We start from the raw sequence: 22,527 nt of genomic DNA, 5'->3' as shown, positions 1-22,527 counted from the left end.
CAAGTAGTAAGCACACAAAAATCGCCGACGAGAAGGCCCTTGGGATTGCCTACCGAGAATGGAGAACAAAGGCGAATACAAGCGGTTTCTTCGTCACGTGATAGAGTTTTATTTGCAGCTTCCGGCTACTGTTGCTGATCACGCATCTCATTCATTAGTTCTGTTTGGAGTTTTCGGAATTTGAGTACTAGCAACTGTTGTTTAAGACAATTCAGAGGTTTGTATTGATGCTAGTGGTGTAAGTTTTCAATAATTCTTTACGGTTGTTATGGTTCTCGGACGCACCGGCCGCTGTTTAGGAACTTGGAGCCCGCGCTAGTAGCGCGGACAGATCAGAGTGGCTTTCTTAGTATTATTTCCTTGAGTGCACCCTAAAAGATACTTTGACAGCTTAAAATAATGGCGTTTCATCATCAACACCGTAAGTAAATCAGAATCCTGGGGAGAAAACAGGGCGAGCGACCGTGAACCTGCAGGAACCGATTTACACTGGTCTGTATTAAAGCGAGACGATGAGTGTCGCTTTCCTTTTTATATGGGAGTTTCACTCATGTTTGCTTGCGGTTAGCTTTCATTTGGTGGAAAGGACAGCGGTTAATATTGTATTTAGACCCTTTCCAACAAATAATTTTAATTTAGCTAACAGCAAGCAAACATGAATGAAACTAATAAGAAAACAGTGCATTTAACTGTTTAGGAAAATACCCCTGGTATAGTCAACTGAATCAATCGAAATGAAAGTTTCAGAAAAGTTTCAGATGATATACATACATTTTACCAAGATCTGAGTTACCATGGCGACATAATGATGTTATACCCCATTTTACATGAGACTGAATACCTTATCATTAAAGGAGAACCTTGGAAATACGACATTGATCAGAAACGTTGACCTGACAAAGTTGTCTTGACGAATATGGTAACATGGTTTCAAAAACTCTTAGAGCGTTTTGAGAAAACTGCAGGTGAAGTTTCAAGGTGCCAAAATATATCAAAAACAAAAGTGTTTGTAACTGTTACTGAAAACATTGCCTAAAATTATTGACTAATGGTACTTTGGTCTCAAATGAATCTTACAACCTTTAATTACCTTAAGAGACAAAAATCTCAGAGAAATTAACTTTGAATGATTGTGTTGTTCCAGAAAATGTCCATACCCCTCCCACAGAAAGTTTTTTAGCTTGAACCCCACCACTCCACCCCTCTGTAAATTCCATTTTAGTGTCATACTTTCCTTTAAAAGATTGAGCCTTTGAAATCCCCCTCACTCTTGGAATTTCCATTAACCTTCCTTGGGGTGGGTAAGGATATTCTCTGGAAATGCACATTCTCAGAAACATTGGCTTGAATATCGACTGGTTTGGGTTGTTACTTTCTTGCTTTTTTAATAACAAAACTGATCCTACAATTATAAACTTGGTCGGGAATTAATGAAACACGTGTTACAGCTATCTGATGAGATCAATCAATGTTCAATGCAATCACTGAGTTTCAAATTTATTGAAAATACTAAGACTGCTAATTTTCAGCTGCAACTCAGGAAAATGTCGTGTCTTATTTTCACGCTTGTGTTCTCTTGTCCTCATTATGATTTTCTATGTTTTCTTGAATTACAATGCCATTCTTCATTTCTGAATATCATGAATTCATAAAGTATTTGATTTGCTTTTTGACAATTTTCCAGGAGCCTGCTAAAATCTGGGGCTCGAACACGGACCGCTCGCTCCAGAATCAAGCGCACTAACCATGAGGCCACCATGACTCCACACTGGCCGGGGACACTGTGTTGTGTTCTTGGGCAAGGCACTTAACTCTCACAGTGCCTCTCTCCACCCAGGAGTATAAATGGGTACAGGTGAATTGTTGGGGAAACCTAACAAATTGTGGGAAAGTAACCTGCGATGGACTAGCATCCCGTCCAGGGGGAGTAGAAATACTCGTAGCCGCTTTATGCTACAGAAACCGAGATAAGCTCTGGCAGCTATGAGCCAGTCGGCTCCAAGACTTCACTTAGGCTAAAATCTGCCAAGCTAGCATTACAATCACAGTGAATTATTGATTCACACTTTCACTCATCTTGTGCTAACCCGGCCATGCTGAGGGTAGGCAGTAAGCACAAGCAGAAAAATTGCTGTGCTTAACTTAAATAGGACAAAGAGGGCATCAAGTTGAATGATTTTCTGCTTATCAAAATGCTTACTGCTTACCTCAGTATGGACATGTCACTGCTATCTGATTACAACTCAGTTCTTGGTAAAATGTACATGTACTTCATCCGAAACTTCCATTCTTTAGTACACCAGTGGCAGGTATACAGTAAACACCCGCATATAAGAACACATGGATTAAGAACATCAGGCTGAAATTTGGCAAATAAAGCACCACTTTTATAAGAACAATATCAGCCTGGAAAAAAAAATAATGTTCTTATAAAATGGGAAGGGTGTCAAAATTACACAAATTACCATAAACACACCTGCTGACCAATGGTATTAGCTAAGTTTTGGGCACCTTTGTTCTCTTCAGAATATCTAATATCATGAATTACATTTTTTGCCTTTACAATACTATAAACTACTGTATTGATAGAGAAAAACATAAGATTTTATAGCTGTATCAAGGTCAATCACAGTCAATTTATGTAATTGTCCAAAAACATGATTAAAATTTCTAGTAACATTTTTTATGCTGTACAGCACTGAATTTAAAAAAATTTAAGAACATTTAAGAACATCCTGAGGCTGATTTTTCACTAAGCATCCGATAAATAAGAACACAATCAGTCTGACCTCTGAAATTGTGTGTTCTTATATGCGGGTGTTTACTGTATTTTGCAGGTCGCAGGTTGCAGGTTGCAGGTTGAAATTTAATTATAACTAGAAAACCGCTGGCACTAAAAGTAATTAATAATCTTTATACTTGTCAGGGGTTCTTACATAAAGTAATTCGCCTCTTTCACATAGTGAAAACACACTGTTATTAATATTGAGGCCTTCTTTGGCAATCTTTTAACTTGTTACGCCGTATACAGAAACCAGAGACTTCGTACGTTTCCCAACATGTTTGTGATTGCACTTGGTGTGAGCGATGTTCTCATATCCATCAAATACACGATCTATCCGGTATAAGTACTCATCAATCAACACGCCGAGACCAGTGAAATCTCTTCAAAGCCATCTGGATGGCCGCTCCACAGATGTTTCCATCAATTCCAGATTTGGCTGGGGTCTTCCCTCAACAACAGAAGATTGCCATCACAAATGAAGCAAATAAATAAAGAAATTAAATAATACAAGATTTTAACCAACGGAATATACTAGCACAAGCTCAGTGTGCTTTCATTTTGGTGCTCACAGGGAAGAAACCAAATTCAGCAGATATTTCAGATGATATTTCAGATGTTTCCTCAAAAACAATAATTCATTGCAGGCTTAAAATCATAGGAATATACTCTCCTCCCATCACTTCAGCCAGTTTGGCACTTAAGTGGAAGTCACCTTTCTGAGTGACTGTAAACAGCGTCAGTCTACCACCTGTACGTTTCTTTAAAGTGCCAGCGGTATTCCAGTTATAATTAAATTTCAACCTGCAACCTGCAACCTGCGAAATACCCTTGCCGGTACACCAATACATGTAATGTTTGATTTTTTTAAATTTGATTTTGTGATCGATCTACTCTTGGTAAAATGTACTTCATCTGAAACTTCCATTCTTTAGTATACCAGTAATTTTTGATTTTCTTTTTAATTGATTTTTGTGATGGATATGTTCTTAAGTGGCTCAAAGTTGAGAAGGATTGTCATTAATTAAACAATCTGATCAAGGCTGCCTTTAAGGATTGCACTGTGTACAAAAAAAATTGAGTAAGACATGGCTTATTGGGAAAAAGAGCTATATGCTTGTCCAAAAGGGACAAAATATCAAGATTTATGTATTTAATAGGGAACATAATCTGATCTTAGCCTGGCCTGTAGAGCTATTTTTTAACTTGAAATTGGTAAAGGTAATGGTTAACTCTGTAGCAGGATATGTAAAGCTGACATTTTCAGCGTTAGCCCTTTTCGACCCTTTTCTAGAGCTCTGACATAGAGCTCATGCTAAAAACATCAATTTGGCATGCTCATTACAGTGTAGTGAAATCACCTTTATGAACTTTAATAAACAGCTAAGTGTTTCACATGCCTACTGATGCAGCCCTGCAGTTTCTTTAGAAAAGAACAACTTTGTTCATTAGCCTGATCTGTGACCAATATGAGTTATTTCATCAGCACCAAAGATATGGTCTATTACTCAGACAATTAGTTAGAGATGAAATTTAAAATGGTTATGGACAAACATTATGATAAATCATTTCCTCTTCAGACTATAATTTGATACATCTTGTTTCTTATACCAAGGGAGAAGTTTTGATAATTAAGGTGGCTGAAGGAGACGAGAAAAGATGGTTAGGTGAATGAACTGAATCAAATTTGATCATGTGTACTACAGGAACCTGCAGTCGAGTGTTGATCGATACTCTCGATAGACAGATACCCTTGATCGACATGTCGTTCGATACTCAATCGCATCTCGATCGATACTCGGACGACACTCGATCAACACTTGATCAACAACTGGTTGATAGCTGGCCAAGTGTCCGACTCGTAATTATTGCATCGATCGAAAATTAGTTGACTCCCGACCGACTGTCGACCAAGATGTCAATCGAGTGTCGATGGAGTGTCGTTTGAGTGTCGATCGAGTGTCAATCGAGAGTATCAAGCAAGGGTATCGATCGACACTCAAACGCGGATGCCTTTAGTACACATGGTCTGACAAATTTATGAAGTAAAAATGAAAAATAAAAATGTGATCTGACACATGTATGATGCCTCTTTAATTCCAATTGCAGCTGAATGAGTCGGATTTTTAGAGCCCTGCTTGCATCACATAGGGAAGATGAAGGATGGAAAGCCATCTGTCAAATAAAAGAGGATGGTAACAAAATTGTTGGCCTTGGATGTTTGGTTTATGACCCACAGATAAATAACGCTGAGCTGAGCAAGTACTGTATCATTTCAAGTAGCAACGTCATTCTACATGAGAATTTACCTCAATATCGTATCCTCTTTGAAAGGGTATCAAACTCTGAAAATCCACGTGATATTCTACTTAGTGACATTATCAAGAAAGATATCATTCTTGGTTCTGGGTTGGTCTTGATATTCATCGATGGGGCCACATCCCCACAACTTCATCATCGTAGATGTGTTTTGCAAAGAAAATGCAGTGTTTTGAAACATCTCCCTGAGATATCCTCACCTCATAAAAGAATAGAAAAGTTCTGTTATATTGGACAAGAACACCACAAGTACCGGTATGATGAAACAAGTGGAATTGATTCTCCTGAGAAAGCAGGATCAGTTGCTAATGGTTGTGTTCTTTTTGAAAGAGATCCAGAGAGTAAGAAGTTAAATGTAGTTGGAGTAATCAATTGTTTAAATAGTGGACAGGTGGATGTTTCTCTAATTTGGCTTACATCATCAAGCTTACAGGAAATCATGGGTGAGTTCTTAGTTGTAAAATGCATGATGACACAAGGAAATTAACTAAAGGTGATTTACATTTCCGGCTTTTACAGTGTAGTTGTTTTTTAATGATTAGTCTTCAAATTATGTGACTGAGATAAACTTTTGTTAATAGCTCCACGCAGGTTCTTTGTAGATGTCAATTCTATATTCAGGTATGACTTGTGAAAACACCCTTAATTTAAGCCTTTACTGCTAAATTATAATCAAAAAATATGCACAGAGACCCCAGTTTTTTATTATTTAATTGTGATTAGTGGGATAAGATGCAACTTTTGACAAAGTTTAAAAACATTCTGTTTTCGGGGTCCAGATTTAAGGGGGCTCTAAAGCTATAAGTTAATTAAAAGCTAAAATTAAGGGTTTTGTAGCAAGTCATACTGTTGTTATGGTGACCTATTGTGTCATGAAAATGATAATGAATAAGATGTATTCACCAATGATAGTAAAGTGTTGACCAAGCATCAAATGATGATATTAAAGCGGTTAAATGATAACATTAGAGCAGTTAAGAGTCTTGGAAAAGTGCTGGAAACATGTTTTAAGCCGCCTTAACCTGTGTACATGTGCCTGTTCTTCTTAAGAAATGCATAATCAAGAAATGCATAATCGTGTTTCTTGCATTGATCAATTATCCATCATTGCATTAAAACAATTTCAAAGTCACTACATCTTACAGAGGCGGACATTAGGGAGTTCTGAACATCGCAATATTGTAAAAAAATTTGGTAAAGGCTGCAATACTTCAATACCGAATTGAAATTATTTTTTAACATATCAGAACTAACTTTCATTGGGAATGTCCAGTCGGAAACTTGAAAAGGCTTGGAAAATGTTGGAGGACTTCAGGATAATAATTTTCAATTTCGTCCAAAATGCTAAAAAAGCGCATCCCGCAGGTTCATAGATTACCGCAATTTAGTGCATAATTTTGAAATTAAAATTATCAATCAATTATCAAAATTGGACAATACAGCTGAAATAATGCAAACCCCAATGTCCCCCTCCTTACATGACCCACGGAGACAACAATAATTTGACAGAAAATTGCTCTCTGCATGTGATCTTTGCATGAGACAGTTAATGGCCTTTGCTAAGTTCGTAGATAAAAAAGAATACAACAGCCACAGAATTATAATTTTGTTGCCATCTTCATTGATTTGGTTTTTAAACTTTACAAACTTTTAAACTTTTACAACCGTTGCACTTTATCAAACCGCAAACGATGATGAACCAATCAGATCGTTTTCCTCACATTCCTGGAAAATTGTGAATGTGGCCTGCTACAACACCATTATAAACGGTTAAACACAGGCATCCTCTGATCTCTTTAATTTTTCTTTAAGGAGAGTGGGTAAATGAGCCAATCAGCATGCAAGAAATTAGACAGTTATTGTAAAAAATCAAAGGGGCTAGGTCATGCAAATTAAGGCAATTTTAGCAGTGACCAGTGGGTCATAGCATTTACAGAGAAGTGAAATTTAAAAATAATGGCTTTAACTACGGTAAAAGAAGTAAAAAGAAGCACAAAAGAGCAAAAAAGAGCACGGATGGGCAAAATTGGAGAAGATTAACACAGGTTGTATTTGGGTAAACTTGAAAAACGTCAACCATTCATTTTTCAAGCTTATCTCAATTTGGATGAAAGTGCTTTGACTGTCCAGCAGTTCTTGACTGCCTTCTGCTAACCAAATACATATCTTCTCTGTGATATCATTAATATTAATAGTCTTCGTGATCTAATAGAGAACAATTCATTTACCAGAGACCAGGCCCTTAATGATATAATTTGGTAGAATCATTTAACAAGGGGAGGTGCAGTGGCCTCATGGTTAGTGTGCTCGTCTCCGGATTGAGCGGTCCGGTTTCGAGCCCTGGCCGGGGACATTGTGTTGTATTCTTGGGCGAGACACTTTATTCTCACAGTGCCTCTCTCCACCCAGGTGTATAACTGGGTACCAGCAAATTTAATGCTGGGGGTAACCCTGCAATGGACTAGCATCCCATCCAGGAGGGAGTAGAAATACTCCTAGTTGCTTCATGCTACAGAAACCGGGATAAGCTCCGGCCTGATGGGCCACTTAGGCTCACATGCAGACTTTACCTGTTTAACAAGCTCTAGAGAAATTGCAGCATAATCTGTTTAATTGGTTAGAATACATCTGTTCTAGTTTTAACCATTTGAAATCAGCGAGTAATCCAAAAAAAACGTTGGAAAATTTTGGCTCCATGTAAAACTTTTCTTTCACGGTTCTCTCAAGACTCTCCACATATCAACAAGATCAAGCTCTTCTTGTAGATTATCAATTGTGGTTACAACAGATTTATCAGATTTAAAAGACCTCCTTTCTTATGAAGAATTGGATTAGGATCTAGCAGCTAAATTTTCCACCTACATAATAATGTTTTCTTCTTCATCAAAGTTATTTTTTCACAGTGTCGTAAGTAGGTTAACAACATTCCTGTCTTCATGTGAGGTATATATGAACTAATTCATATTTGAACTGCAGTAGTAGATGAAAGTGAAGAATGATCATCACAGTAAATTTTCCAATTTAAGCAATTGGAAAGAAGAAGCCTGAAAAAAAAAAATCAGGGCTTCAACGGGATTCAAACCCATGACCTCCACGATACCAATGTGATGCTCTACCAACTGAGCTTGAAGCCACACATTGGGAGCGAGGTCAATTAATTGAGTTCATATCTTCCCATGAGGAGTGAAATGATGCGAGGTATATATGAAATAATTCATATTTGAACTTCAGTAGTAGATGAAAATGAAGAATGATCATCGCAATAAATTTTCCAATTTAAGCAATTGGAAAGAAGAAGCCTGCGAAAAAAGATCAGAGTTTCAACGGGATTCGAACCCGTGACCTCCGTGATACTGGTGCAATGCCCTACCAACTGAGCTATGAAGCCATACATTGGGAGTGAGGTCAATCAATTGAGTTCATATGTTCCCGTGAGGAGTGAAATAATGTGAGGTATATATGAAATAATTCATATTTGAACTGCGGTAGTAGATGAAAGTGAAGAATGACCGTTGCAGTAAATTTTCCAATTTAAGCAATTGGAAAGAAGAAGCCTGAAAAAAATCAAGCTTCAACGGAATTCGAACCCGTCAATTAATTGACCTCACTCCCAATGTGTGGCTTCATAGCTCAGTTGGTAGAGCATCGCACCAGTATCGTGGAGGTCACGGGTTCGAATCCCGTTGATGCCCTGATTTTTTTCAGGCTTCTTCTTTCCAATTGCTTAAATTGGAAAATTTACTGCGATGATCATTCTTCACTTTCACCTACAACCGCAGTTCAAATATGAATTATTTCATGTATACTTCACATCATTTCACTCCTCACGGGAAGATATGAACTCAATTAATTGACCTCGCTCCCAATGTGTGGCTTCATAGCTCAGTTGGTAGAGCATCGCACCAGTATCGCGGAGGTCACAGGTTCGAATCCCGTTGAAGCCCTGACTTTTTTCAGGCTTCTTCTTTCCAATTGCAAGCCTGAAAGAAAAAAGGGCTTCAACGGGATTCGAACCCATGACCTCTGCGATGCCAGTGCAATGCTCTACCAACTGAGCCATGAAGCCTCACATTGGGAGCAAGGTCGATTAATTGAGTTCATAATTGTCTTCCTGTGAGGAGTGAAATGATGTGAGGTATATATGAAATAACTCATATTTGAACTGCGGTTGTAGATGAAAGTGAAGAATGATCATTTCCCCATTCATTTTTCAGACATGTTTCTGAGCCTTTTTGAGTGAGTTTCCTGTAACAAAATAAGATCTGCTGTCTGTATTTGACACCAAGTAAATTTCCTTTTCCTTTTCTTAAAGTTGCCATTTGGGTAAACTTGAAAAACATCAACCCGTCATTAATTTTTTCAAGCTTATCTCAATTTGATGAAAGAGTCCTTAACAGTCAGGAATCATCCTTATTTATTCACCTTATCTGTGACTGTGATTTTGCCAATAAAAGACTGTTGCTCTGTCAGTTTGAAGCTTAGAGCTTGTACAATGTAATTAATGAAAATAAACAGAATTACCTAGCATAGTATACAGTGACCTGTAGCTAGCCCTTTTAAAATTAAAAAATAATTGCTTTCCAACAACTATTTTGGAGGCTGAACACATGTATCTAAATAGAACGGAATGTGTAACTGACATAGTCATAACATTTGACTGTTCTCTTTTTCCCTCTGAAATGGAAATCTTCTTAGCTAGCAAACATTGCTTGATAGTATTAGTAATAGTAATTGGACTGAGTGGATTACAATTCAGGGAGTAATCGCACAAGTGATTTCAAAATTGGATGAGCGCGAAGCGCAAGGCCAATTTGAAATTACGACACAAGGTCTCATTACTAATTAATCGATTCTATAACAAATTTTGGAATTAAAAATGTCTTTTGAGAACTTCTTTTGAGCGAAGACGTCTGTAACGCTTTTCTTAAGTAAACTTTTAACTGTTTTGAAAAGTGTAGGAAACAGTGCGAAGGAGACCATGAAAGAGCGCGTGGTTTACGTACGAATCATGTGGGTATCCAATTACAGGTATCCAATTGCGAAAAGTTCAAATTGGATACCTTTAATTAGCCAACACCCACATGATCGCACGCTGATTACATGACTAATCATAACAATTACAATTTCCTCAAACTGCTGTATTTTGCTCTAATTAATCTGCAAAGCTGTAATCAGACCGTGTAATCGGACAGTTGGCTGTAATCGGACACCTGTAATTGGACAGTTGCATGAGCCAATCATTTTAAGTCCTCTCCACTAAATCCACCAATCACAACACTGATTGCAATCACTATCGTAACCAATTCAAGAGACTGACTTTGTAAAATTGTGGAGGGTTAGTCTCTGGTGACTGGTTTGAAAGCAACTTAACAGCCATTTTGCAAGCTATTCTCCATATTTTTAATTATGATATTTAAAAATGACTTTTACATGCTCTTTTTCAAATGAATTTTTGCTTCTGTGGGAAATTGTAATTGTTATGATTAATTGGTAACAGGACATCGTGTTGTCCAACTCAGTCTGTAATCACACTTGTGATAAACGAATCGGACTCCCGCTTCGCGGTCGTCCTATTTTGTTAATCACTCGTGTGATTACAGACCAAATTGGACTCCACTCAGTCCTATTACCATTATAAATCGGTGTGATCTGTAGTGTTGCGAAGTTATGGGATCAGTGTTTTCATTTTGTATTGATTTCATTCATGTCTTTTTTGCATTTTTCAGATTCTGTTATCATCTTATTAATATTTTTTACGTGGCCCTGTAGGCTATATTAGCTTTAACACTCACCATGTTTAAATAAAAGATGTTGTTGTTGGGACAGAACCCTAACTTTGGGAGCCTCATGAAATCAATATTTCGCTCTGTTGTGTAGTCAAGTGAGCATCTCTCTGTTCATGCATTCTCGTGAAATCTACATTTAACTGTTCCTTAAGTGAAAAAGCGTCTTTGAGGTGGCCCATTGACTTGAAATCAACAAGATGTTAGTGTTTTTAAGGTGGCTCACTATAGTTTTACAATTGCACATGCGCATAAGATGAAAGCTCAAGTAATCTGCACATGCTTAAAGGAAAACGTCAGTGTTTTTCGATTTTTATGACGTCAACATGAGCACAAAAGGCAAAACTGATGGTGAATTTTCTCGCGTTTCCTTCGGTGATTTTTTTTTAATTTGGCTCAGTTGTAACCACATACAATTCCTATAAAATACCCTACTTTTGTTAAAATCTGTCAGAGCTAATCTAATATATTTAGAAGACTGACAAATTACAGAATATTGGAAAAACCATCTGAACAACCTTGACTTTTTACCAATTCAAAATGTCAGGCAATATCATTTCCATGATGTGGCAAAGTATGAAGAAATTTCACTGAAAGAAAGTGTAAGTGTTAAGGAGTTTAGGCCAAAATGAAGAATATATCTGCCTGTCGTTAGATGAGATGTTGCCATAGTAATGGTCTTAATCCAAAAATTGACAACCAAAAATATGCCTTATTTTAACAGTGTCCATACTGGTAAATCTCTACTAGGAAAACTATAAGAGAAATTAACTAAATATAGTTTCCTTTTCTAACTCTTGCTGAGCCGGTCTTCGTGAATACTCTAGGGAGCCACCTTAAGTGAAATCAACATCTTCAAGCTTTCACATTGACATGAAATTAACATTGAACTGTTTTTAAATGAAATGCGCATCTCTGCGGTCACGCATTCTCACGAAATCAACATTTAATTGTTTCTTAAGTGGAAAAAGCATCTTTAAGATTACCTGTTGACCTGGAATCAACATTTTTTTGTCCGTTTTTTGAAGTGAAGAAAAAATTATTGCTTTCAAAACTTGAAGTGAGGCAAATGTTTTTTGCTTTGTTGTAGAGCAGATACTTGTGTTGAGTTTTTTTCTGGCATTTCAGAGTGAGAAAAGCAAACTATAACCTAAAATTTGACATAAGGCAGATATGCATACAGCCCTTCAAATAGGTCGTTACATAACATTAAACTGTCCTCTAATTTTTGGAACCTAACTAGATAATTGCAGCAAGACATGTTGATGCTAACAGAATAATTGTTTGTTCAGATTATGAATGCCTTAATTCTTACTTTGCAGAGGAAGAGAGGAAGAACGAGGAGGAAGATATGAAGAAGAAAAAGGAAGAGGAAGAGAGGACAAAAATGGAACTGCAAGACTGGAAGAAGGAGGAGGAAGATGGAAAGAGGAAAGACAAGCAAGACAAGAAGAAGGAGGAGGAAGATAGGAAGACGAAAGAAGAGCAAGACAGGAAGAAGGAGGAGGAAGATAGGAAGAAGGAGCAAGAGACTGATGGGCCCCCAGGTAAGTCTGTTGGGTTAAATTAATTACAAATTCTCTTCAACATTTCTTAAAGTATGCTCTAGCCCTTGTTCTTTTTTAATTCGCTAACTCATTTATTCATCAAGGTTAATCAAAGTAGTATAGGGTGCCCCCAAAAGTGCTAAGTGCACCACTTAATTCAAGGTGGTTGCCAATAAAACTTCAAGAAAAAGGTAGAAAATGTGTGAAGTACTATCAAAAGGTTAACCTGCAGAAGTATACCGGGAAGTGGTATTGGGAAAGAGGCTGAATGGCCTCTTGAGAGAGTATAAAAAGCCTCGCAGCAGAGGCTAAATAGCCTCGCAGAAGAGACAAAACAACGATGGCTACATGCTTTTTTATTGGCAAATCTCAAGTTGGATCAAGATGAATTAAATTAATGATAAATTATCTAAATTCTTAAACATTTTTTAAAAAATACTCTTGTTCTTGTTTACTTCGCTAGCTCATTTTTCATCAAGATTAAACAAAGTTTTATAGCATGCCCCAAAAGGTGCCAAGTGTACAATGGCCACCTGATTTGCCAAAGGTGGCGTCTAGTAAAAAATTTGAAAATAGGTAGAATTTATGTGTGAAGCACTAATAAAAGGTTCATTATTCAAAAATTTTCACAAGTATTCTGGGAAGTGGGATTAGGGAAGAGGCTAAATAGCCCCTTGGGAGAGGATAAATGGTCACAGCAGAGGCTAATTAGCCTTGCAGATCAGAAGAGACAAAGCTGAATGAATATGCACTTTTTTGTTGGCAAATCTCAAGTTGGAGCTATTCATACATTTTTTAGGAGTCCACCATTCAGCCTAAAGATTACTTCTATTACGCTGTATTCCTATCACTAAATTCAACTTTTTCAAGTAATATATATTGGGTATTCTTTTTTATTAATCCCTAAAATGAAGGGCAAGATGAACACAAGTGTTGTGTCACAGGGTTTAGGAGAAAACAAGAGGGTAGGGTTCTCAACTTTTTGCACTATGCAAGGTTAAGTACCTGTACTTTATATGACCTATTCTAGGTAAGATTTGCTTAAAACTAAATGCAAAAGATTATATGCTTTATAAAGATTATTGTTTGCTTGGAGAAAAGATGGGATATTGTAAAGATGTGACACGTGATTTGGAACGCAAAGGTAATCCTACCGATGCACTGCTTCAACTGTGGTCCATAAAGCCTGAGGTAACTGTGCAAAATCTCATTGCATTATTGAAAGACAGTGATCTTGAGCGAGTGGATGTTGCAACAATTCTGGAGGACTGGGTAGAAAAGAAGGGTTCAAAATGAGCAAAAACAGGCACTAGGAATTAAGGAACGCCCTCTACAACCAAGTTCTCTTCACTGAATGCAAGCTTATGTTAATGTTTGTTAACTTCCTATGCCAGAAAAAGGCCCTGTTCAATCCTTTTGGCCCATCTGGCCAATGCTTATTTTTGGTTTTGTGGCAGGAAACAACAAGAACATTTCTATGCCCTTCCTCCATGCCCCCCCCCCCCCACCCCTCCCCCCACCATATCCTGATACAAACCTGCGAACCTCCAAGAGTGACAAATCTGGCTTCATGTGCTGCCATTTTTTTCTTCTCTTATTCAAGAACGTACAATGACATGAAAGCAAGGCAGTGTTAATCATGGATTTTTTTAGATTCAAACAAACTTTTAGAACCATATATTTTTTTCTCGGTATATTTTTTGTCTTGGTAAGAGATAACCGCTACCTCAACCTTTGTGAAGAAGATTTAGATAAAGTTTTGAACGATTAGTAGAGTTATACCAAAACAATAGATTATTCACTCTCAATTTCTATCGCGTGATAGTTGACGAATTGTAGTTAAAAGCGTAGTTAAAGGGTCAAAAATGATTTCAAAAATGATATCACACGTGGATAAAAATGATATTGTCACATTTGGGATGCTGTTTTTATCGATTTCCTACTACTCTGTTTACCAATAAATTTGACATAATAAGAGTAATTTTTAATTTCAAGAGTAGCGTGTGTGGTGGTTGTCTATCAGTGAATAGAAAACAATGAGAGAACCAATCAGATTCACAGATTTTCAGAAGAGCACAGCCAAGTGGGTACTAATTACGCTGTGTCTAATGTAGGATTGGAAAGCTACATGTATTAGGTCATTACATCATGATGATTGCCTGTCAAACGCGACGCTTGCTGCAGGAAATTTGTAGCACACATGAGCGAGGTCTCTGTTTCTGACTGTATCTGGTTTTAATTGATTCTTTCTTACTCCTCCTAGTGCTTAATAAGCTGTTGCTTGTCGTGCTGTCACAGACTCATGGTTATGATTAGTTCCTTTAATTCCGTAAGTTTTTCAAAAGTGTTGGATTGCTGGTCATTTTTAAACCTTGACAGAAGGTGACCTCAATAAAGATCAAAGTGTTGCAAACGGTCTCTGAACCCAGCATAAACTAAGTGTTTAAATATTGAGAAGGTCATTGATACAGAGATGATGTCTGCTATATTTCAAATCTGTAGCTCTAACACTCAAGCTATAGTAGAAAAAAATCATTTGTTACATGTAAATTACAGAGCATGTATGGGAATGCTATGACAGAGAAAGTATAGGCACGTTCCCATAATTGTGAATTTCTCGGTTAAAAATGGTTCAATCCAAAAACAAAATGGTAGTTTCATTACCAGTCATATAGGAATACTTTTCACTAAACATCAGAAGAAGAGGTGTAAAACTGGAGCTATACAAATTATTTATTAATTATCTAATTTTATCTGTTGTATATCTTGTTGGTACAATTATTTAAATCAATAATTATTCTAGGGCATTCAATTTAAATGGAGCCCTGATACAACATAAATTTGACACCATAAATTTAAATAAGAGAACATTTCGAAATACATTTGATGATGAATATTAAAAGAATAAAACTACGAAGTTTCAAAGTCATCTTGACTCCATTATCAATAAATACAAATAAAGGTGATAGAGTACATTAGAATAATAAGAGTTTCATTGTCATTGGTGTTCGACGTGACAGTGCATGCAGTATATATATAAATACTTTTACACGTATTGAGTCTGACTGCGTGTTTGACTTCGGTTTCCATTCACGAACTGGAGCCTGAATGTACATGTGTATCATGGGGGCCTAACAATCACTGTGTTGGACTCAAGCATTCCAGGCTTAAAGGCATGCATGCTTTCCAAGTCGTTGAGTTGAGTTCTTAGACAGGGAACTTTAATTTCTTTTTCAGTGACTCTTAAAGAAGTATGAATGGGTACCCTCCATTAGGCTAGCATGCCATGCAACAGGGGTGACAATACCCTCCTCTTCTTACTTCAGAAACCAAACATTAGTGTGAGCGCTGATAAGCCATCTGTCTCTGGCCTCTGATACCTAGAAATTATTGAAATAGTTTGAACATTTTGTCTTAATGAGATATTACAGTAGCTAACAAAGGTATACTTTAGGAGTGCACTTCCAAATTAGAATGATTTAAAGTACAATGTAGCATGTGGGAGAATGGTGAGAGACGCTAAAAAGTGGTTTTCTCGCCTCACACACCCGTAGGGCACGTGAGGCTCGCGTGCTTCACACTTGAGGATCGCGCTTATGGCGCTTTGCGCCTTCCGAAAACGTCCGAAAACGACTGTTTTGCAGTCTAAGTTTAATGTGTAAGATCTGATGGTAAGGTTGTCAATATCAACTGTAATATTGTAGGTGGTGTCATGAATTTCACATGTTGATAGATATATTTTGGCAGTGCAGACTGTTCACAGCCCTCCATTTTTATTCAATCTTTGAACACGCAGATAGAATCGCTAGAGAACTGGACACCAGCACAAAACGGAAGACTAAACTGGGTAGGCGGTGGGGACTGACATATATAGAGGGACTGCAGACATCTTCGAAAAAAAGTGAATTTCCCGTTTCTCCAGAAACTAAAAATTCCCATTGGTTTAAAGGCAACAATAGTGTCGTCACCTTGACAACGGCCGATCATGATTGCGTCGTGGCGTGTTTTGCGGCTTGTACCAGTTGTCATCACTGACACATGCCGTGATTCGTAATGGAGCGATTGTTTTTAAAATAGAATACTGCTAAGAAAAATTTCAATGTTTCTTTGCTTAAAGATGAACAGAAAGAGGCTGCTGTTCATCTTCTGCAGTCGAAAGACATTGTTGTAATTTTGCCGACCAGCTTTGAGGAAAGTCTCATGTATCAACTCTGCGCAACGACAAAAGAAATGCAAATGGTGCGAATGTTGTTGTTCTCATTATTTCGCTACTCAAAAGCATCATGAAAGATCAAATAGAAGATATGGAAGAGCTTAGGATTCCTTCCATCGTTTTTGTCAACAAAGGACGACTTGCTTCTGCCATTTATATCGAAGAAGCAAAATACAAGCTTCTTTTCAGAAGACAGTGGTAGAGTTCTTGTAAGCAAAATTCGTAAACATGTTATAGAACAAAGATTCTCCGCTCTTAGTGGTTGACGAGTGCCACACCGTGTAACACCTTTGAATTAAGTTTTTCACAGATATGTAAGACGTCTTGCCAGACTTGCCAGGCATCTCTTGCTATTTAATTGGTGCAATTTAATTACTTGGTCAAGGGGCAGAGCTGTTAGTAGCAAGGTGATAATAGGGGAGGAACCTTATAAGTCCACTTTTTTCCAAAGATGTCAACAGTCTCTTTATTCTTCTTGCTCGCTTCCCTTGCAAACCCCACCCCTACCCCCGCGTGCTTCGTGCTTGCTTTGCTCACTTTTTCTTTCACATGCATAAATAGAGAGGCTCTGAACAGTCTATGGCAGTGACATTGAATTTACATGTACATTTTTCCCTGGTGAGCATGGCTGAACGGGAAATTATATATGAATATGAAATTATATTAATATACTGCTTGCTTGTAAGAGTCTTGAAGTAGATATGTTTTCCTTCAAAGTTCAACCTATCTTTTGATGGGGGTGTGCAATTTTATTTGAGATGAAGACATAATTATTGATTTTCCAAGCCCTATTTCAGAAATTAGAGTTTATACTCTTCTTTCCATGTTACCATTATTGATAGATTAATTTCACCCTGACTTACACAACTTCTGCAACTTGGATTTCTTAAATTAAAATTTCCCAAAAAACTTGACTTGCCATTTGGGCAAGCAAAGGATCTAATCCAGTAGTCTGACTGATAAATTCACTAGCCCTAGGCTATCGTACACAACTTTCTTAGCACGCTTAGCACCTGTGTTCCTACAACTGATTTCAAATTTTTCAAGGAAAATTTTATTGGGTATTTTTTATTGATCCCTAAAATGAACGGTAAGCTGAACATATGTAATGTTGTGAAAAGTGAACTGATCAACATGACACAAGCGTGGGACAAAGAAAAACAAAAAATCTAAGACCCGACAGGAAACGAACCTATGACCCTCTGAATACACAGTGGGTGCTCTATCCAGTGAGCTACGAGAACTCATGGAGAGCAAGGTCATTTAAATGAGTTCGTAATATATGTGAAAGGCGTCCTGCATACTGCTAGGATCAGCACTGTGGAAGTTATCGTGAGTGTAATAAGTGAATAAAGATGGTGAATTTTAAGCTCAGTAATGAAATGTGAAAAGTAAACTGATCAACATGACACGAGTGTGGGACAAAGAAAAAGAAAAAATCTGAGTCCTGACAGGAATTGAACCCATCTTTATTCACTTATTTTATGTAATGTTGTGTCACAGGGTTTAGGAGAAACCAAGAGGGTAGGGGTCTCAACTTTTTGCACTATGCAAGGTTAAGTACGTGTATTTTATATGACTGATACGGCTTTAAATTAAATAGAACAAATAAACAAGTCTTCAGTTTAGTTTTATAAAATTGAGTTTTTTTAGTTTTATTAATTAAACTTTTATTAATATTATACTTAAATTGGCATAAAATTGTGTCTGAGTGTTTCATGCTTCCTTAAATGGTGTTAAGTGATCCTTAGGTTTTCAAATAATTTTTTTTTAGGGAGTAGGATGTACCCAGACCACCCTACACAAAAGCTGCCATGCAGCCCCTCTGCATACAAGTTATGGTATACCATTTAACTTGCATTTAAAAGCATGTAGTAGGTCTGGGTAATTTGGATGCTTCATCTTCAAAAAACAGCAGCCTCATATCATTTCTGGTATTCATGCATTTTGATTTAGATGTATATATTTGCATGGTGGGGTGGATCTTAACTGTCAATGTGCTGAAGATCTAACAGCCTGGCTTCAAGACCTGCCTTTGGTCTCTGTATAGTGTACTTTGACAAGATAGTTCACTCTCATAACACTTTTCTTCATGCAGTAGTATGCATTACTTACAATGTGTTATGAATCATTATATTAATTTAAATTGACCCAGCATACTGTCACAGATTGTTGGGGTAACCTGGCAAGGTGCTGGCAAGTATAAACCTGTGATAGGCTGGTGTCCCATTTAGGGATTGTCCTGGCCTCTACTTGTGACAGGATTCGGACAAAGTGTTGGGACGTACAAGAAACTACATGTATGCTCAAAAGTTATGTAAATCCACCAGCCCTAGGCTATCAGACACAACTTTCCCAGCATACTGTTGTACATGTGCTCCTACAACTAATTTCAAATTTTTCAAGGAATATGCATATTTTTATTGATCCCTAAAATGAAGGATGCAATTTTTGCATAAATCAAATGTTTGGTGGGTTAGCCCTATGTACAAGAAAATGTAAACTAAACTTGTGATCGTATTTAATTCAAATTGGGTAGTTTTAATCTTCATTTTTGCTCTCTTTTCAAGGGTACTCAGGGGGACATGATGTTACCTCTAAGTCTTGTGCACAAACCCTAAACTATGAAGAGGCTGTAGAAACCATCCAGAGTAGAATGCAAGATGCAAGTTTATCAGAGGGAACTTCTACCAGGGAGAGCAGAGAAAAGATGACAGATGATATGATGGATGCAGGAGTGAAGCAGAATGCGGGCAGTCAGGTAAATGCTCGGCTTTCAACCAGTGTCCGAGAGTTACCATACCCTGTGCTCAGTCGAATCTGCTTGATGCTGAATGTCAAAAGAGTGACTTATGATGACTTTCGGATGCTCGCAGAGAAGGTTGGTCTTGACAAAATTCAGACAAACTTTATAGCGCAGAGGGAAAACCCTACTGAGGAAATTCTGAACACGTGGTCAAAGGAACTTGAGGCTACAGTTGGGAAACTGATTGAAATCTTGAAGGGGGAGGATCTTGAGAGAATGGATGTAGTTAAGGTTCTTGAAGACTGGGTTAATGAAAAATAACCAAGTGAACTAAGCCTAAATGTATTCATTTTTTTAGCTTTCGAACACATAGGTACATGTATATGTAAATTTGTACAGGACACAGACAAAAGATGTGTTCTGTAGACTGTAGCAGCAATTATTTACAAATTACAAAGCCATAACCATGCTTTGTTCTTACAAATGGGTGTTTAAAAAAAGACTTGAAGAATGGCGATAGTATTTTTTTGTTTTACGATATAGAGATCTATACAAGCAAAGATTTAGTTGAAAATTTAAAAAAAAAACAGCTTTTGCACGTAGGGGGACAAGACTATGTTTCATGTACAGTTAATGTTTTATAGTGTAGCTAACACCATTCATGCTGACTTTTAGCTCACATCCATCCAGTGAAAATGACAATACTTGTGACTACAGTTAACAGGCTTGTATGAGAACCTACATTTTCATAGTTCAGCCCGAACTGGTTCTTATACATCTGTTGTATAATGGGAAATCAGGCTGTTCAGTTGCAGGCCTGTCACAACATTTTAATTTTTATATTCCAGTTCGTTTTGTGTATTCTAAGTCTGTTTAAGTGTATATTAAGTGTATTCTACTTCATGAGGTCATTTTAAAATACAGGATCCTAATACAAAAATAAGTTTTGGAATTTGTATAATCCAACAATAGACAGGCAACTCTATAAAGCGTGCTCCAATTGTTAAAGGTTGAATAACGCTTTCCACCTGATAAGTTGCTGCCCAGTAGATAAAGTAGTTTGTTTTGCCAACACTTATCGACTGGATAGTGATTTATCCGGTGGATATATAGCACTATCTACTCTTTGAACAACTGGGGCCGGGTATGTGCAGTGTTGTATTAGTCGTAAAGTGCATTCTACTCAGACAATGGAGATATGATTGATCTGCGATGCAATGATCAATCATATCTTCATATCTTTCTCCGATGTTCAAATATATGATCTTTCATTTATTCACTTGTACTACTCATACAATTTCTACTTTTGGAATTAACTAAATTGACCGGATTTTACAAAGAAAAACCTATTTAATTTTAAATTTTATGCTGAATGGGTTTTTATATAATGAGGGGCTAATTTCCAAATTTCATCTGCTAGGTTCTTAATCTGCTAGGTTCCTATACACTGGTGTTTCGTGTAATGCAGAGAGCAGAGTCAACTAGATATGCTGCTACCTAGATATAATTTAATTTTACTCCACTTTAATTTTCACTTCACTTTAGAACTCAAGGAGTATCTATCAGATATGTAAAATACCTAAGCAGTTGGTCTTAAAACTCCAGGTGTTAGCTTTTTTAAAACAATCCAAGAGGCTCCATTAGAAGTGTCTGAGTATCTAACATCCCATTAATGTTTGGCCTAACTATCGCATATCTTGTCAATTCCAAGTGAAAAAATTCAGAACACTAAAGATTTTCCTCAATTTCCCGTTTTACGTAATCTAAATATCCCATATTTCATTTATTTTTCTGGTCACTGTGAAACGCAGACTGCGGACCGCGGGTAGACGTTTAAAGTTTATATCGTGATGTTTCAATTATCGAGTGCTAACCTTAAGCAAGGTTATTCAGGTCTGTCGGAGTTACGTCTGCACTCTGGGTAGCCTGGATATTACTCAGGTTATCCTGAACATCACTCAGGTTAGCCTGAATAACGCTCCGGTTAGCCTGTTTACGGTTAGCGGAGCTAAATGATGGAAATGGTATCATGATTCTAGGGATTCGGTTAAAAAGTCTGCAGTCTGCATTTTACCCTCAGTCTCCATTTCACCCCAGGTCGGCCGTCTGCAGTCCGCAGTCTGCGTTTGACACTGACCGTTAATTTTCCCTTAAATATCCTGTATGCCATTAATTTTCTACCTAGCTATCCCTAGCCTCAGGTGCCTGCCTGTATTTTGTATTCCTAAGTTGTGCTCCGAGAGAACAACTGTTGTAACAAATGTTTAATGCAATTAAAATGACAGATTTCAAGTCGGTAAGCTTGTTTTTACTTCTGCAGCAGTTAATTTACCTTCCAAAATAATTGCGCGTTCCTTTGTGGATAGACCGACATTCATTTTTTGAGCTCAGTAATCGAGTGGCGTTTTCTAGCCAGTTAAAGCGGTCTTAGCGCGAAGTGTTGCCCTTCTTAGCCAATCATGCTACAATTTGGGGAGTCCAGAAATTAAATTAGACGGTTTGTTTATAACGTTGGTGTTCCCATGTTCTGAGCGACTTGACCAGACTTGTAACACACTAATCGGCTTGTTTTTTCATCTTTTCTTCAACAGCATAAAACAATCTTGAAACGCTAAAGCAAATGTTCGATTGTAGTCGATGGCGTCACTACTGCAACAGTTGGGATGGTCTTAGCGTTTTTATACATTGTCTTAGGATTCATGTGCACAAGGTGAATTTCTGTTTATTTTGCAAAAATGTCTGTCGACAAATTCATTTAACACGTGCGCGCACTTGTCTATTTTACTCCTACCATTTTTTGTTAGCCAGCATCCTTCCACAGAGCAGGACAAACTTTTTGGCGTGTCAAAATTGGCAGATCTGTCAATTAATTTGCTACTTACAGGAGGCGTTCAATTTCTAGTGAAAGATGTTCACTGTGAAAAGGAGACTTTGTGGTTTGCAAAAGATTTGCTGATGTTTAGTGGAAAAGACTAAACATTTGTTGTGATTTTTGGGAGAGCCCAACAGATTCTGTTGCTTATTGCGGATGGGCCCCTACTCTCCATTTCCATAAGGTAACGGCTTAGCAACCCCATGGCGAGGATTGAATCGTTTTATGTGGCGGTTTTGTACCCACGTGATGGTAACGGCTTACG

General features: G+C 37.4%; 1 protein-coding gene and 1 non-coding gene across 3 annotated transcripts; one reads left to right on the top strand and one right to left on the bottom strand.

Annotated features, from left to right (window-relative positions):
* Positions 1–103: 103 nt before the first annotated feature.
* Positions 104–21,685, top strand: LOC110044456 (uncharacterized). Of its 2 annotated transcripts, XM_089275624.1 has the most exons (5): positions 126–217; positions 4,398–4,449; positions 4,892–5,544; positions 12,207–12,431; positions 19,215–21,685. In XM_089275624.1, the coding sequence occupies exons 3-5, from the start codon at positions 4,896–4,898 to the stop codon at positions 19,709–19,711; spliced, it is 1,371 nt and encodes a 456-aa protein (XP_089131750.1). In that variant the 5' UTR covers positions 126–217; positions 4,398–4,449; positions 4,892–4,895; the 3' UTR covers positions 19,712–21,685. The 2 variants fall into 2 exon arrangements, with proteins under 2 accessions (XP_089131749.1, XP_089131750.1); XM_089275623.1 differs by lacking the exon at positions 4,398–4,449 and having other exon boundaries at positions 104–217.
* On the bottom strand, positions 9,095–9,167 carry Trnaa-ggc (transfer RNA alanine (anticodon GGC)). Its single transcript has one exon. It is a non-coding gene; the product is annotated as a tRNA-Ala (tRNA).
* Positions 21,686–22,527: the final 842 nt, after the last annotated feature.

This window comes from Orbicella faveolata, unplaced genomic scaffold, assembly GCF_042242905.1.
Source record: "Orbicella faveolata isolate gen_17 unplaced genomic scaffold, um_ofav_v1 contig_37, whole genome shotgun sequence".
Lineage (NCBI taxonomy): Eukaryota > Metazoa > Cnidaria > Anthozoa > Scleractinia > Merulinidae > Orbicella > Orbicella faveolata.
This window is presented reverse-complemented; position numbering and strand designations above follow the sequence as displayed.